Source organism: Hypanus sabinus, chromosome 5 (assembly GCF_030144855.1).
Source record: "Hypanus sabinus isolate sHypSab1 chromosome 5, sHypSab1.hap1, whole genome shotgun sequence".
In the NCBI taxonomy this organism is placed as follows: Eukaryota; Metazoa; Chordata; class Chondrichthyes; order Myliobatiformes; family Dasyatidae; genus Hypanus; species Hypanus sabinus.
In genome coordinates this window covers 144,416,170-144,431,549 of record NC_082710.1, presented here as the reverse complement: position 1 = coordinate 144,431,549, position 15,380 = coordinate 144,416,170, and the positions used below count along the sequence as shown (strand labels likewise).

General features: G+C 40.4%; 1 protein-coding gene across 1 annotated transcript; it reads right to left on the bottom strand.

Moving 5' to 3' along the window:
- Window positions 1-1,985: 1,985 nt before the first annotated feature.
- On the bottom strand, window positions 1,986-5,385 carry zic2a (zic family member 2 (odd-paired homolog, Drosophila), a). Its single transcript, XM_059969172.1, has 3 exons — window positions 4,374-5,385; window positions 2,313-2,476; window positions 1,986-2,171 (listed from the first exon to the last, which is right to left on the bottom strand). The coding sequence occupies exons 1-3, from the start codon at window positions 5,383-5,385 to the stop codon at window positions 1,986-1,988; spliced, it is 1,362 nt and encodes a 453-aa protein (XP_059825155.1).
- Between the last annotated feature and the right edge of the window lie 9,995 nt (window positions 5,386-15,380).

The following is a 15,380-nucleotide window of genomic DNA, read 5'->3' as shown; positions in this document are numbered from 1 at the left end:
GAAAATAAAATACCTTTCGTTGTCTTATTGCGGTTTTCCATCCCAGAAATTGAGTTTCGCCTGCCTGTTGGCACTCCGAATTGCTGGCAGCCAGAGCTGAGGGTACCTTGTACTTGCTGGCGCGTTATTTATTGCAACTGTGCCTGTTCAAAGGACAGGGCGGAAGTTGACGGTCTTTGAATTTACTTTGCTTCGGTCGATAACACCGACCGATAGCGCAAACAAGGAACGGCGAAAGTATTGTGTTTCACCGCGTGGGAATGTGGAAGAAAATGAGGAGAATACTTCCACAATTTTAACGTTCAATTAGTAGCTCCAAAGCCCTCCGTTCCGCTATAAACTGTTAACTTTTCGAATGCTTTTGGAAATAAACCCCATATTTTCATCGCAGACTATATAACAAGTAGCAGATGCGATGCTAAATCAGATTGTATAGCGAAAACGTAACCTCCCCCATGCCAGTAACCGAAACTAAAATCTGAGCCCACTCCTCGCCGTCAAAACAATTCTTACACGTGTCTGGTTTTGTAACTGGGCGATAATGAATTCCACCTCTACTTCCCTGCAATTGTGAACATTCTTATGTTTTAACAATTCCATATGCAGGAACTAATTAATAGTGACTAGACCCCTCCCTCGTCATCCCCGCAACTCTCTCTTACCATTATAAACGAATCCCAGCATCTTAAGTAGTTTGGCATTACTACCTAACTTGTTGTTTTCAACCACCGTGTTCAGACCACGACAAAATAAAACTTCAGATAAATCGTTAAACCGCCACTCCCTGCTGTGTAAAAAAAAATGTGCTTGACTGTCTACTCCAATGAATACTTCGTAAATAAAACAAAATGGCAGTAGAAATGCAATCTGCCTCAAATGTTGAAGACGTTCAAACTAAACCAGTCGGGCGACCATTCAGTGCGTTTCTTTAAGGAAACTGCTATGTTGCAGAATGACAATTACCGCCCCCCACCCCAACCAATATCGAACGGCATTCAGAAAAGTGCCTGCTCTGAACTTCAACAAACGTGACGGAGCACAAAAACAGCGAGGATTCAACCGGGCCTAAAATAACAACGATATCAGCAAATACACCTGAACACGTTTTATTATACCTTTGTATGCTGTTAATGATCTCAGGACATCGCACAAGAAGAGGGAAACGCTGCTTTATCTAGAAATTAAAACGAGAACAATCTGAACAATCTGATGTTTAACTCACAATTGTACATATTTATAGTTAAGAAACATTCTTTATAAATATTGTTTCATCTGTAGCAAGTTAATACCATAATTTAATTACAACTGAGATAAATATGGTGATGCGGCTATTTACAGAATGGGTATTGTTGTTACAAAAATTAACAGCACGACTTTTTCACAATCTTCCAATAGTATTCCACAATTTAAACTTGCAAAGCACAAAACATCACAAGATAAAAACTCGGCTAACAGAAGAAATACATTCACAAGCAATGAATCGTGTTCTTTATGTGTATTTGTGAACTGCAACTTGACTTTGGCCCAGTTTCCATTCTATATGATTGGATGAAGATTTTACAATCAGCCTCCTTGAAAAAGGCGACTTAACTTGCATTAAAATACAACAAGGAAATCGTTCTCTCCGTCTATTGTGCTTCCGTTTTGTCCAGTCTGGAAAGCTTTGTAATCTCAGGGAAGAAATCCCTAGCTTTAGTTCAAAGAACACTCAGTCTCAGGATTCCCGGGTCCAGTTGAGCTGACAGGGAAAGCTTCTTTTTGCACAGAGTTATAAAAGTAGCCGAAATAGTTGCTCGGTGAAACATAAATAACATTTGATCTTCATTTCTGCAAAATCGCTGGAACTCGGTATTGCTGGTACTGGGGGCGATTCATTCGGTTTCAATTTTCCTTTAGCCGCTTACCGCAGAGCAAGCAGTTTGATCTATTTTCAAGTTTAGAGACATAGTCGATGATCTCCCACGTTAGTGGCCTTTGGTGCTATTTTACACGTACCATTCATTGAAGTTGGAAGAGATGCCGGCGTTGGTGTGCACGGCAGTGGAGGCGGGGGATAAATTATTGCTGTTCGGGGGTTCGGCAGACGGTGACACCAGGACTGGCGGAGTGGAAGATTCGTAGCCAGAGCTAGCTGCCGGTGAAGACTCAGAACCCTGAGATGATTCATGGACCTGCATGAGGGAGAGAGAGAAAAAAACCCAAAATCAGTCTTCTCTGAAGAGCGATTGCAAACGTTACCTACCAACACCATTGACTCGCTTATACTTAAAGGAAACCGACCGCTCGGCGGTTAAATACTGAAAAGGAATTACCTTCATGTGTTTCCTCAGAGAACTGGGGTGCGTGTAGGACTTGTCGCACATTTTGCACAGGTATGGCTTATCTGAAGTGTGCACGTGCATGTGCTTCTTCCTGTCGCTGCTGTTGGCGAAACGCCTGTCACAGCTTTCAAATTCGCATTTAAATGGTTTTTCACCTGCATGGAAAATAGCAAACAAGAAACTGGTCAAGTCAAGTAGGCCTACAGAGCTCCTTCCGCCGACTGTAATCGCTATATTTCACGTCGTGCAAGGCAGCTGGATTTAAACTCGGTTTATCTTTAAAGCACCAAATATTTAACCGTCAGTATTTATGGTCTAACCTGACGTTTGTAACTGCGAGCAAGATACACCTAAAATATTTCGAGTGAAAGATCTGAATTGTAATCAGATTGGACTGGATTTCAGAATTAGAAAGGCCGTGTACGGAAATGCGCTTGACAAAAATGATTTGCCTTTGGGTTTGAGTGATTGATGTGTGCATGCGAACACTTGGTTTACATTGCTCGGCCCCCCTTCATCAAATGTAAAGCCACAATTAAAAGATTCCCTGATGATTGTAACACGCGGAAACGCTGGTTGTCGCTCTTATGCGGTGGCAGACTGTAATTAAAGAGTCTATTTGGATTTTTAAATTAACATGTGTCTTAAATTCATTGATCCAAGCGAATTTTTGAAATGAATTGCATCAAATAAAAAATAAGATATTTTCTCCCTCCGTTTATCGATATCGCAATGTCTCGTAGTAACATATAAAGTCCTGGACCGCATGCGTGTACTTAAAGAGGAATACACTTTTTAAAAATTGGTCATTGTATCAAGAGTTGAAAATTTTCCTTTTGAACTTTTATCGTTCATTCTTGGGCGAAACTGAGAGGTGTGAATCACTCCGGAGTATTGCTAAATGCAGAGGAACAATGCAACATTACATTTATTAGCATTTAAATGGTTTTCGAGAGATATGCAAACCACCTTGAAATCGGAAGGATAGCTACTCCAAGGAAATAAATTTCCCAGTTGAAATCCAAGCAAAAGACGCGTCTAGCACATATGATTAATCGTTCACGAGCGAACAAAAGGCCTACATGATTCCACCACTCTGGATAAGGTCGTTATTGTGCATGTTTTTTCCCAAATAACTTATTAATTAATTACCGCTTTTGTTTATTCCTCTTTTGAAGAACCAGCGATTTAGAATATACAATCACGATTGCAATTAATGAATGGCGCGCGGGTGGAGAATGGATGAATTTCCCAGCTGCCACGTTTCACACACAAACCCTCCCTGTCCCTACATTGCATGTTGACCTATATTCAAAGTTTATGGTACAAACACAGGCCACTACTGATGACATAATTCCACACGCTACAGAGAAATATTATGCAATGCGACATAATTTGCAAGTCATACCTGTAGGCTCTGGAAAGCTTTTCAGGTTTCTGCCCGCTATATCTTTATACATTTTACATCTCTGGCCCAAGGCAAAATCCTCGAATACCACGATGCAAATTTAAAAATATCCTCATGTAATTTTAACAGGCATACCACATGTAATTCAATTGCCGTCTGCATTAAAATCAATGCCTGGAATTTACAAAATATCCTTTTCCTAATTCGCAAAACAGCAGAATTTTATCAATGTTAAATTCTTCATCCAAGATCGCAACTGTTTTGGTTTTTAAAATGCGTCAAAGATTCAAAAATAATTTACGGCGGTCATTTCTTCTGAACGTTTGCAATTTTTTTAAAAAAATCTCTGGAATTAAATGGGACATTCGCATTGTTCTAGTTTGGTGGAGCAGAGAAATTTTTCAAATGGGTTTAGAAAGTCCTAAAAAGTCGATTTAAAAATTGAATCTCATTTTTTTAAGTTATTTGATTTTAGTTTTGAAAAATATGCATTTTGACGGTGACTTCAGAGCACAAGTTAATCAGCCGCTGAGAACAGAAGTGCCCGACTCCGACTCAGCGAACGAGTGTTGAGTTCTCCCGCGTAAACGTGAAGCGCAAACGCGGCGTTTCTACTACGAGAGAGGGGAAAGTTTGGCGCTTACCTGTGTGGGTGCGTTTGTGGATCTTTAAGTTCTCTGACCTGGCAAAAACTTTGCCGCAGCCGGGAAACGGGCAGGGGAACGGCTTCTCGCCTGTGTGCACCCTGATGTGATTCACCAATTTGTATTTGGCTTTGAAAGGCTTGCCTTCCCGGGAGCAATCTTCCCAGAAGCAGATGTGGTTAGTCTGCTCCGGACCGCCGACGTGTTCCACCGAAACGTGGGTGACCAGCTCGTGCATAGTGCTGAAGGTTTTATTGCAGGTCTTTTTGGGGTTCGTCAGTTGCTCGGGGTCGACCCATTTACAGATTAGTTCCTGCTTGATGGGCTGCCGCATGTATCGGAAGAAGGCTCCTGCGCCGTGATGTGTCGCCATATTCATACCCATGTTCATATTCATCTGTCCATAGTTGTGATGGTGGTGGTGGTGTACTTGGGTGGCCGAGAAAGGGTCAGTCCTGGGACACTGGTCTGAGCGCCCAAATACTTCACTGGCCAGTCCCAGGCGCATCTGGCCGTTCAGGACGTGCGCGTTTGGAGACGGGTGCGATGCTCCCTGTTCGTGGATGCCGGGGAACAGAATGTGTGCCGAGGTGTCCGAATGTGGGTGATGTAAGCCCCCAGGGCTCGGTCCGAAGATACCGTGCTGGCCAGTGGCCGGGCTCGAATCGGTGAAGCCACGGCTGCGGAAGATAAAGTCCCGCGTGGAGTTGAAAGCGGCTCCCGAGTAGGAGCCGACATGGGCGGCGTGGGGAGCCAGAGCGGAAGCGTATCCCGGGCCGGCCGCCGCCTGTGCGCTGAAAGCCGAGCTCTGAGCGGCGGATGGAAGGTCGTGGTGGACGCCGGCGTTCAGCTTGAAGGCGCCCATGTGCGCCGAGTCGACGAAGGTGTTCTGAGGCATGGCCAGATCCCGGTCGGACATGTCGGCGGTGGAGTGGTGATGGTGGTGGTGGTGGTGTCTCGCGAAAGTACCCACCCCGAGGGTCGGGAACTGCGGACCCGCATCCAGAAGCATACCCCTGAAAGCTGGGGATGGGTGGGGGTGGGGGTGGGCAAACAAACAGATCTCTTAACCCCCAAACCCACCCCAACAACACACTCACAAGCACACACACAGACGCACGCACAAACTGGTCAGCAGGAACTTCAGAGCCGCCTTGATGTTGTCACTGTTTACGGTGGTTTTCTAAAGGAATAAGAACGCACCAGTCCATGAAATCACCAGTCCAGCCCAACGATTCGCCCCTTCCCAACTGCTTTCTCGCTCTCTCTCTCTCTTTGTGCCAAATAAAACTAAGCGACGAGAAAACCGATCGAGCCAAATTATCGCGTGCAACTTTTTTGATGTCCTTGAAACAGTTTTTTTATTGCGATCACATTGAAGTTTGTTTTCTTCTGTGGCAGAATTTCCCACGGAGAAAGCGCTTTTAAACGTTCTTGCTGTCTGTTTCTCTCTCTCTTTCTTTCTCCCTCTCCCTCTCTCCCTCTCTCTCTCTCTCTCTCTCTCTGTCGGCAGATGCGCTGTTGCCAGTGATAGCGGTAATCAGAATGGCAGATAAATAAGGAGTAGAGATAAGAGAATCCTAAGGATAAATGGGCGAGGAGGGGTTGGGGGGAGGGGGGACCTTAAGTTGGTTCCGCGTCTGTCATATGATGCAAGGTTCGGCTGCTGGCTGGAGTGACGGCGCTTCTCCCAACACCCCTTTTAAACAGGACAGCGGCCACTCTATAATGGCTTTTCATTGGACAACTCCGCCTCATCCATCCCAGGTAGCCTGCTCCAAACGCGTCGCCATTTTCCATTAATTACGCCTACTTTGATTTGTGTTCCCCCCCCCCCCCGAAATCGGCCATTTCTGCGCCACTTCTGTCCTCGCCAATGCAGCCAGTTGTCCAGCCGCATCACGTTTGCACTGTGTAGCAATAAAAGTTAATCGAAATCTGTTACAATGACTTGCGAGCAAAATGTGGGGAGTTGGGATGGTGGGGAGACGACGTGGGGGCGAATCCAATGTCCACAGCATAGTACTCGTTTCCCCAACTCCCTGTACATAACTGGTGCCTTTAGCAGGTAAGTATGTAACATGATATAAAATGGGCAACTTTATTTCTGAAACTTGCCGATTGAAAGTGGTGGGAAACAAACAGTGAAAGAGACAGATCCGGTACTGATCAGAACCCAGTGTGGGAAGAGCTCGGCTTGTGAGCTAAGGATTTAATCCGATTTGACACCTATAAATTGCACACTATTTTTGCTTGCATTAAAGTTTATCGCTCTTTCTTCAAGTTCCATTTTTTTTCTCTCTCTATAATTTAGGAGAGAGCGACTGAGCAGTGAAGGGTGATCTTAAATGCAATTTCCCCGTGGTACACGGGCATTTTATTTCCTTATTGTTAGGAACGGAAAGCGGCTGTTTTTTGTCTGTGAAAGCGGGGCATTGGTGTGGGTAAACCCCCCCCCCCCCACACACGTTTAAAGACTAAGTCTGGAATAGGACAACGAAACCTAAAAAACTAACGGAAATAGTCCCACCAAACCTTCTCCTTTCCCAGCCCTGCTCGTCCTCGCCTCCTGTCCCCCTAAATCGCACACAGTTAATTACAGAAACTAATTTCCAATTTACCTTTCCTTCCTCCGATATGTCAGCTTTATAATAAGCGATGAACAAAATGTATATAAACTTACGTCACACCAAAAAGATTCTTGAAGAAAATTCAACGCCACAATAAACTTAATTTATGTAAAAGTAATGCATTAAATCGGTTTGTTGGTTTGGCGCCCTGCCTTGTTTGCACCGGAGATGCTTACTGTTTTTTTTAGTGGACTGGGCTTATTTTTAACAAAGAAGTTTGGTTTTGGTTTAATTCTCTAATTCCTGTGTACAGCGGCGCAGCTTCGTGCTTACCGCTATTCTTTCACTCCTCCAGGACTGCACTCTGCAGGGACTGCAGGAGCTGATCCAAGTTCAAAGTCACGTTTGCCGACTTCTCTACAGAGCTTTATTATTTCTCAGCAAACCGACCCCCCCCCCAAAAAAAAACCCTTCTATCCTTGGTCACTGAGGTTGCGAGAGAGAGAGAGAGAGAGTGAGTGAGTGAGTGTGTTTGTGAGAGAGAGAGACAGACAGTTAGACAGACAGAGAGTGAAATACAGAAATTCAATTGCATTTGGGTACCATGGCAGCAGAATGCACACAGAAGCTGAAGGTGGACAGAGAGAAGGGCCAGCGGCTGCTAATCTATCAATTTAATGGTACTTCAACAGGTTTCAATAGGTAAGCAATGAACTTACTATATGAGAGATGGTGCTCTAAGGCTGCGGAGAATGTCTTTATCCACTTAGCCAAATCCAGAATCTGCTCTCGTCTTTATAGCGACAGCACTTCTTTTGTTAGCGTGCAGGCTTGTTTTAATAACTGCCAACAGTGAAGTCCACACAATATCCTCTTTCATCCATATCAACCTTGTCACATATTTCAATCTAATTTTGAATAAAGTTTAGTCAAAGTGCGCTGGAGAACTCAACGCTTTATTCATGACAAATATATATGATAGATTTTTTTTCGCTGTGTTGTCTTGGATCTGGGTGGAGAATGGGATCTACAGAGAACTTTTACAGGGACCAACCGCTCGACAATATCCTGTGCTGAATGCATGTTTGGAGGATTCCGTACTGCCGATTGCTTGCGGTCTCGTCAGTTTTGAAAATCCCTTGAGCACAACAAAAATATTCCTTCTAAAAATACAGTTCTTGGACAGCTTTAAGTGACAGACAAGGTAGAACACAGTGGGTTCGGAGAGGGGGTTGGGGAGAAAACGTCACCTTTCATTTTATCCATTGCTCTGAATAAACAATTTAAACTCCTGCGTTATTGCTTGCAACGAATAGCTGAATATCATACTTTCTTAATCTTTAGTCTATTTGCCGGAAAATAAGTTAGATCATTCATTTTTATTCATATCTTTCCATTTTAACCAGGATTCCCTCATCGTGTTGGTGGAAATTCCACATGAACCGTGCAAATTCTTAGATGTCTTAACGTTACGAAATTATAAACATTACTTACTCTGAGTTTTGTGTATAGTTATTGGCTTTGGCTCCTACATCAATATATTAAATGTTTGGGGCTATCTAACTTGATTGAGGTAATGTTCCCTTTTAAAAATAATTCCATTTCGTCGAATTAATTCAGCTACATTTTGAATGTAAGGATATTGGAAACTCTTGAAATGGTATATTAAATCAGAAAACTTCACTGAGTTGTTATCTGTGTCAATCAAGATCTCGAATCCAATTGAGCTAATCAAGGGACTATTACTTTTCAGTCTACAGTCACACTAGCTTACTTTCACTGTGGCCTGAAGTATATTGTCTCATACAGTGCTTCCATTAAAACGAAATAGTAAAAGAAAGCATGCTTATTCGATGCGGAGTTTGTGGAAACGTTTAGTTTACTATTTATTTCCAATCCTTTTGTGCCACAGGATTTCAGTTCGGATTTCACCAGTTCTTAATATAAAGCTATTTTGTATTCTGGAAATGCGTACCTCGTGGGATACAAATCACGTAATGTATATATATATATATTCATTGCGCGATTTGTGTGTGTGTGTGTTTATATATAGATACATAGTAATGTAAAACAAATGATACACATATAGATTCGTGTGTATATATATATTTATATATAATTGTGCGAATCTACTGTTAGCAGCAAGAGGAAGTATGTACATTTCGCCAGACAACTTTGAACAAATGCAGTGTTGTTAATTTGATCCACGCATCAAAGAGAGTAGAATTACAGTATGTAAGGCTCTGTTAATCGTGGGAACGTTCGAGGAAAACAGCTGAATGAGCCCGCTCACTAGTTTATCAAGTACAGTTCTACATGTAAATATTAATATTAGTGACTGGGAACTGGAACTTACTGACTCAAATGTCCAGTCAATTTTAATTACTGAATCAAAAAAACACCACTGATTCTAAGCATGCACTATTTTGTAAAGGCTATTTTAGATGCCACGCAAAGAGAACAGTTAAGGCCTGTTGCTTGCTGTCAAGCCACACACGCTTATTGAAATACATCGCAGCGTTGCATTTGAGTACTAACGCTTCCTGAACCTTTGGCGAAGCGTCCAAAAATATTTTACGATAGCATATTAAAGAAAAGACAAACCGAAGTGACATGTGTTATCAGTTTACGAGATGGCGACCTATGATGTTTATTCCATAAATTATATCTGCAGTTAACCCCTGTAAAGTCTGTCCTGTTTTAAAACGCATTAGTGGTGTAATTTATTTCGGTGATAGTCTGTGTGTGTTCTGCACCTTCGTGTTATCAGTATCTCAATTACAATCACATGAGACATATGACTACCGTGTGAAGGTAAAGTTTGCATGTGGCAATCATGGATCCTATATTTTTACATGTAAAACAGCAATTCTCAAGCCCTTGTTATCAATTAATCGTTATTCGCGAAAAGGAGGAGAGAAAAAAGAAAAAAAGTAACGCGACGGGCGAGCAAGAGAAGGAAAAAATATGGTGGGATGACAAATGACAGATATCAACCAATACAATAATGGGTTTGTAAAAGACCTTTAATCATTGACCTTAGGAACATGGTGATAATAAGGTAAAATTGTCAAAGTCTTTATTTAAACAAATGACGAATTAACATGAGGTGATTGCAATGCAACATTTAATCCAAAATACAGGTGAAATTATACGAAAGGCACAATGTTCCACTTCGTTAATCTTTTCGAATAATTAATCTCTCGTTAAATCCTTTTCTACAATCTTTTAAACATGAAATTGACTGGTCGAAGATGTAAATGTTCAAGAAAAACGTAAAATTAACTCGTGGAAGGTAGCTTACATATTTATCGCCAGGTGTTTGACACATTGTAGTGTTTAAATTATTATGCCTTTCATTTGTAACATCTATCCCGACATCTCTGCTAACATATTCGCCAAATATCCCGCTTTTAAAAATTACCCCAAAGGAATAGCCAGTATCTCAAGACAAATAAAATCTGCCTCTCCCGAATGCTGCAGTAAGGTTAATGTTATGTTCTGTTTCTATTACGGTGAAGTGACAATTTTGCAAATAACACGACTGCATAAATTTATTTTCACACACAAGCGCGCGCGCACACACACACACACACACACACACACACACACACACACACACACGAGCACGCGCGCGCGACGGGCAAAATGCTGACGGAAAACGGGAAAGACCCATATACACATCTGCATAACCTGATCTGTTTGGGCGCGTGACTATCAAACAGAACAGGAGCACAATACCTCTATTCGCGCTCTTTCATATTGGCCTGAATAAGTAGAAACACATTATAAACAAAGTGTTAAACCGCCAGGAAGTGTTGAATTCAGTTTACTGATGGTCTATTAATTACCCCATCCATTGAAAAGAAACATGTATCTGTTCAATAATTAAGGGCGTGCAATCAAGCGTATGGGGATTTTATGTGAATCGAGCCTTACAAGGCATGAGGTAATGGAGCGGCGGATTGCTATAAGGACATGGCTTGTATGATGTGGCAATTGACAGACAACATGGCTTTGTAGGCAAGTTGTTATGGTTTACCACCAGGAAGTACTAGAAAGAGATGAAGAAACACACTCTTCAATGCTTTCAGAAGGTTGCATTCGATCGGGGGTTTCATTCACCTGGGTTTATTCTCGCTGGAACGGTGCAACTTAATATATCGTTCCTCACTGAAACTACGACCCAACAAACTATCTTAATTTTTATTTTATGTATATCGATGTTTCACGAGGAATTCAAAATCTCTTTTATACAATTATCGAATACCTTACATCTTACTGGGCATTCTCTGCCATCCAACGTTTCATTTCCAAAACGTGTCTTAATTTTGACTCCAACATCCCCCTCCCTTCTTTCCACAGCCATTGCTGTTCCCCATACTCGGTTCCATGACACTTTAACGCGAAACCTCTTCTGGATTGTTAAAATATTGTAATACTCATTCCTGCTTCCTTAATCTGCTCGCAATATTTCGAATCATGTGCATTACTCAGGCCGCATTAATAATCATTTTATGATCCCACTATATCAATTCGCTGGGTTACCTATACTACTAAAATTGGCATTATTGGGTTTCATTTTTCACCAGCGCGCTACCTTACTTGATAATTCGATTCTCTTTGAATAGTCACTGGCATCCTACCGAATGTAATGAACGGCTAGGATTAGAATTTTTGAACTGGAAGCATAATTATGCTTTGAAAGCCTAATAAGAGATAATAAAACGCCGGGAAATCGGAAACAATTTCCTTAAAAATAACCAAGGCTGGAAAAACAGAAACAGGAAACCAATTCAGTGCAATTATAACACAAGCATGGTGTTTAATGAGTATTTAGTCTTATCGTTTAGACTGGAAGGAGAGGTGCATTGCTGAATTAAGGGAGCTTAGATGGAGAAAATTAGTTAGTGCTAGATATTTGCTACTTCCGAAATGCTTTTGACAATAATCGCGTTATGGACGTAATCCTAATTTACAAATATGCACCAACTTCCTTCGGAGTCCATTAAAGCGTTTATTTGTCATTTTGCTCGAAGCCTATTAAGTACAATACAATCATATTCGGGTTTCCAAATTTATACAACGTCGGGATTTTATTTCTATTGTGGCATATTGTAGCAATTTCTAGAAGAAACACGTGGAAATAAAATCGACGGTAGAAGAAGGTGAACACTGAGACGTATTAATCAATGACAGATATAATTTTGGGTTGAGCCAAGACCGTTATAAAGAAGTGCGCGTATTATCAAATCCCTTTCGTACAAACACCTCACCTCTGGCAACCTAAATCCTAAATCCTCTCCCATTCCTGCAATCAGTGATCAAGGCCAACATTTTTATTGTGGGGGGGGGGGGACAGAAGAGTGAGGATTATTTCATTACAGGTAGAGAGCACTTGTAGCGAGATTCTCCGAGAAAATGTTGGGCGTTGAACAGTGCCCACCTGAAGGAAACTCAGTAATTATATTTCCTCGTTGTCTTTGGATTTCGTGTCACAGTGTGAAGTTACCTTCACACGTTTCATGGTCAATAGAATTTCGATGTTCCGAATCTTATAGGATAATGGGGTTTATTTTTTTACTTTAAGAGTCAGTCTCTGATGTGAATTTGGATTCATGTAATCATTTTCGTAAATAAAGCAAACTTAATTCAGACAGAGGTGACAAATGTAGAATAATCAATTATCAGGCATAAGATTTTAAAGTCACATTACATGATCAGATATCACGTTTTATGCTGCATGATTATCGCATCTTACGTTACAAAGCCTATAAACGAGCTGTGCTCTAGGTACTGATTATCGTTGTGCACTCGTTATAATTTATCGGTCTATTAGTAGCTTAGCTGGACATAGTGGAAAGCCTAACAAAAATATACAGAAACTGTTCGATTCTTCTCTGTCATTTGTTCAACTCTTGGCCAATAATACTTAGCAAAACTTCTGGACTATGTAATCTATTTGTTGTTATCAAAATGCAGACAGGCAGTTTTGGACATATTGTATATTTTCATCACAAGGTGGAAGGCTGCGCGAAAACGAAACGATGATCAGAAAGGATTTTTGAAGGACATCCTCGTCGCTTGGCATGGATTGGTGTATTAAAATTGGAAGTTACGGATATAGCTCAATTAACAAAACAGTGGTTAGAAATTAATTAATATGAATGCTGTGAAATCGATACAAAGGCACACGCGTATAATAAATATGGGATCTTAAAAATGTGGGTTATATACAGAATCAAACAGGTAACAATGATAAGATTGTTAAGCGTATAATTTCATGATATTAATATGTATATTCAATGTGCTATCTGGAAATATTGCTTCAGTAGATTCCTATATTGGACTGTAAAGTTAAATCATTTAAGTTAATAAAACAACCAGTCAAAAAGCTTTGAAAATATTGCAGCTTCGAGAGACCATATTGAGAAACAAAACTGTTTTATATGTAAGTCAATACTGTCGGAAAATAAATCTGGTCACATCAATCTTTTAAAAGAGTGTTTCATTAATCTCTCTTGCATTCAATTCAATTTGATAAAAATTATCAAAACGTTTTGGGAATAATTATGCATATATAATTTATGGACAGTGCTTAAGTCTCAAACGGGGTGAAGTATTTTCTTAAACATAATCAATGATCTAGCTTTGTCGCATATCACGAGAAAATAATTCGACTTGCTCAAATTTTGTTAATTCTTTCCTTCATAGTTTTAATTTAACTCGGAGTAATTTGCTTAGGTAGATGAAGTTGCATAATGTATCGTAGATAAGAAGGTAGAGGATATCAAATAAGAAAACAGAGTTTAATCGCATTTGTCTTTGTTTCTACTTATCGTGCTTTTATTTGTGTTATACCAGTTGCTCTCATTTACCAGATCCGAAGTAGAAAGTTCAAATAATTAGGCAATGAAAATCGAAAAGCTAAAAATAAAACAATTATTTCTCTCCGCCCTCTTTATGGAAACACCGCGGCAATTTAAACATATTTTCAGCTTTCTGTTGAAAAATATATTATGTTAGTATTGAATGTTATGCTACAATTCCTAAGCTTTGCAGAATACTTGCATGATGATTATTTGAAAATCCTCATAACGTTATTTCATTTGGGAACAACAGGAAAAATCTAAGTAACATTAAAAAATTCAACATCTTTATTTTTCATTGATGTTTTATGTATTTCTAATTAATTACAACCCATGTTACTCGCTTCTTTATGAAAAAAAGGCAATCGCAAAAATTATTAATTGCCAGAACTGAATACAATATGTAAATCAGAAGAAGTGACAATAGATTGAAGATTTGAATCCATGTCGTGGAGATACAATAGTGATGCTGATGCCTGAAGAACGTGAGGCAACTGCATATTATGGTGCAACTTAGAATGTTGTTTCAGATGGCTTTGGTGAGATTGAAACATTTACGTTTGTATATCATTCCCCAATAATAAAATCATCTTCATATACTCCATAAGATGCTCGTTGTTCTGACCTTATGCATCGTTGTCCTTCATGCCACAGTGAAGAAAGAACACTCGCTCATTCCTCATTGATAACTTCCATACAAAGTTTACCTTCACCTTAATATACTTCATAACCTTATGAATATTTATACTCTTCAATTTTAATATGAACATTTAAAATACAAATCATAAAAGGTGTTATCAAAATAGCCATGGATTGCACTGAATTTTCTACGCTACTGGTGCTTAGTTTAGATGTTCCCAAATTCCCGTTTTACTTGAAAAATTGTATTACTTTTGACTACCGCTGGGTATAAAAATAATTCTACGACCATATCTCCAAATTTGTTATTTGTAATTTATGTTAATATGCAGTAGCAAAGAGTAAATTATGATCATTGTAAGTTTGAATCTAAAATTCCAATGCAGTAAAATATTAATATTTAGCGTGAGTCCTTTGTAGTTATGTTAGAATTGTATAGCCAGCTTTGGAATCAATAATTTTAAAATGTTCCAAGCAAAACACTGTTGAACATGTGATGCGTCATCAATGCTCATGGCTCAGAAGCGAATTTAAAAGGTACATGACCACAATCAGTATTTTACATAAACCCTCCGGAGAGGGGAGGAGACGAGCTAATTGCAATCTTTAATGGCCAGTTATGGAGTTTCCCGGCCGTAAGAGTTTGGATGGGGGGGGGGGGGTGGAGGGAATAAGTTTACTTAAGTTTTGGAGTCAAAATTTGAGAGAGCAACATCGTGAGAAGTGCGGGCGGAGAGGAGGGGGTGGGTCCCGCTGCGCCGCTCGGCTGAAAACGGGCGAATTGCCTGAACGGCGCGTCTGCCAATCACCCCCAAAGTCTCCAATCGCCGCCCTGCCATCTCTGAACTATATTTCCCCACCGTGTCACCTAACTGTTGTATGATCTGCCAATCGCTTGAGAACACTGTGAGAAAGGCAGAGTTAAAGGG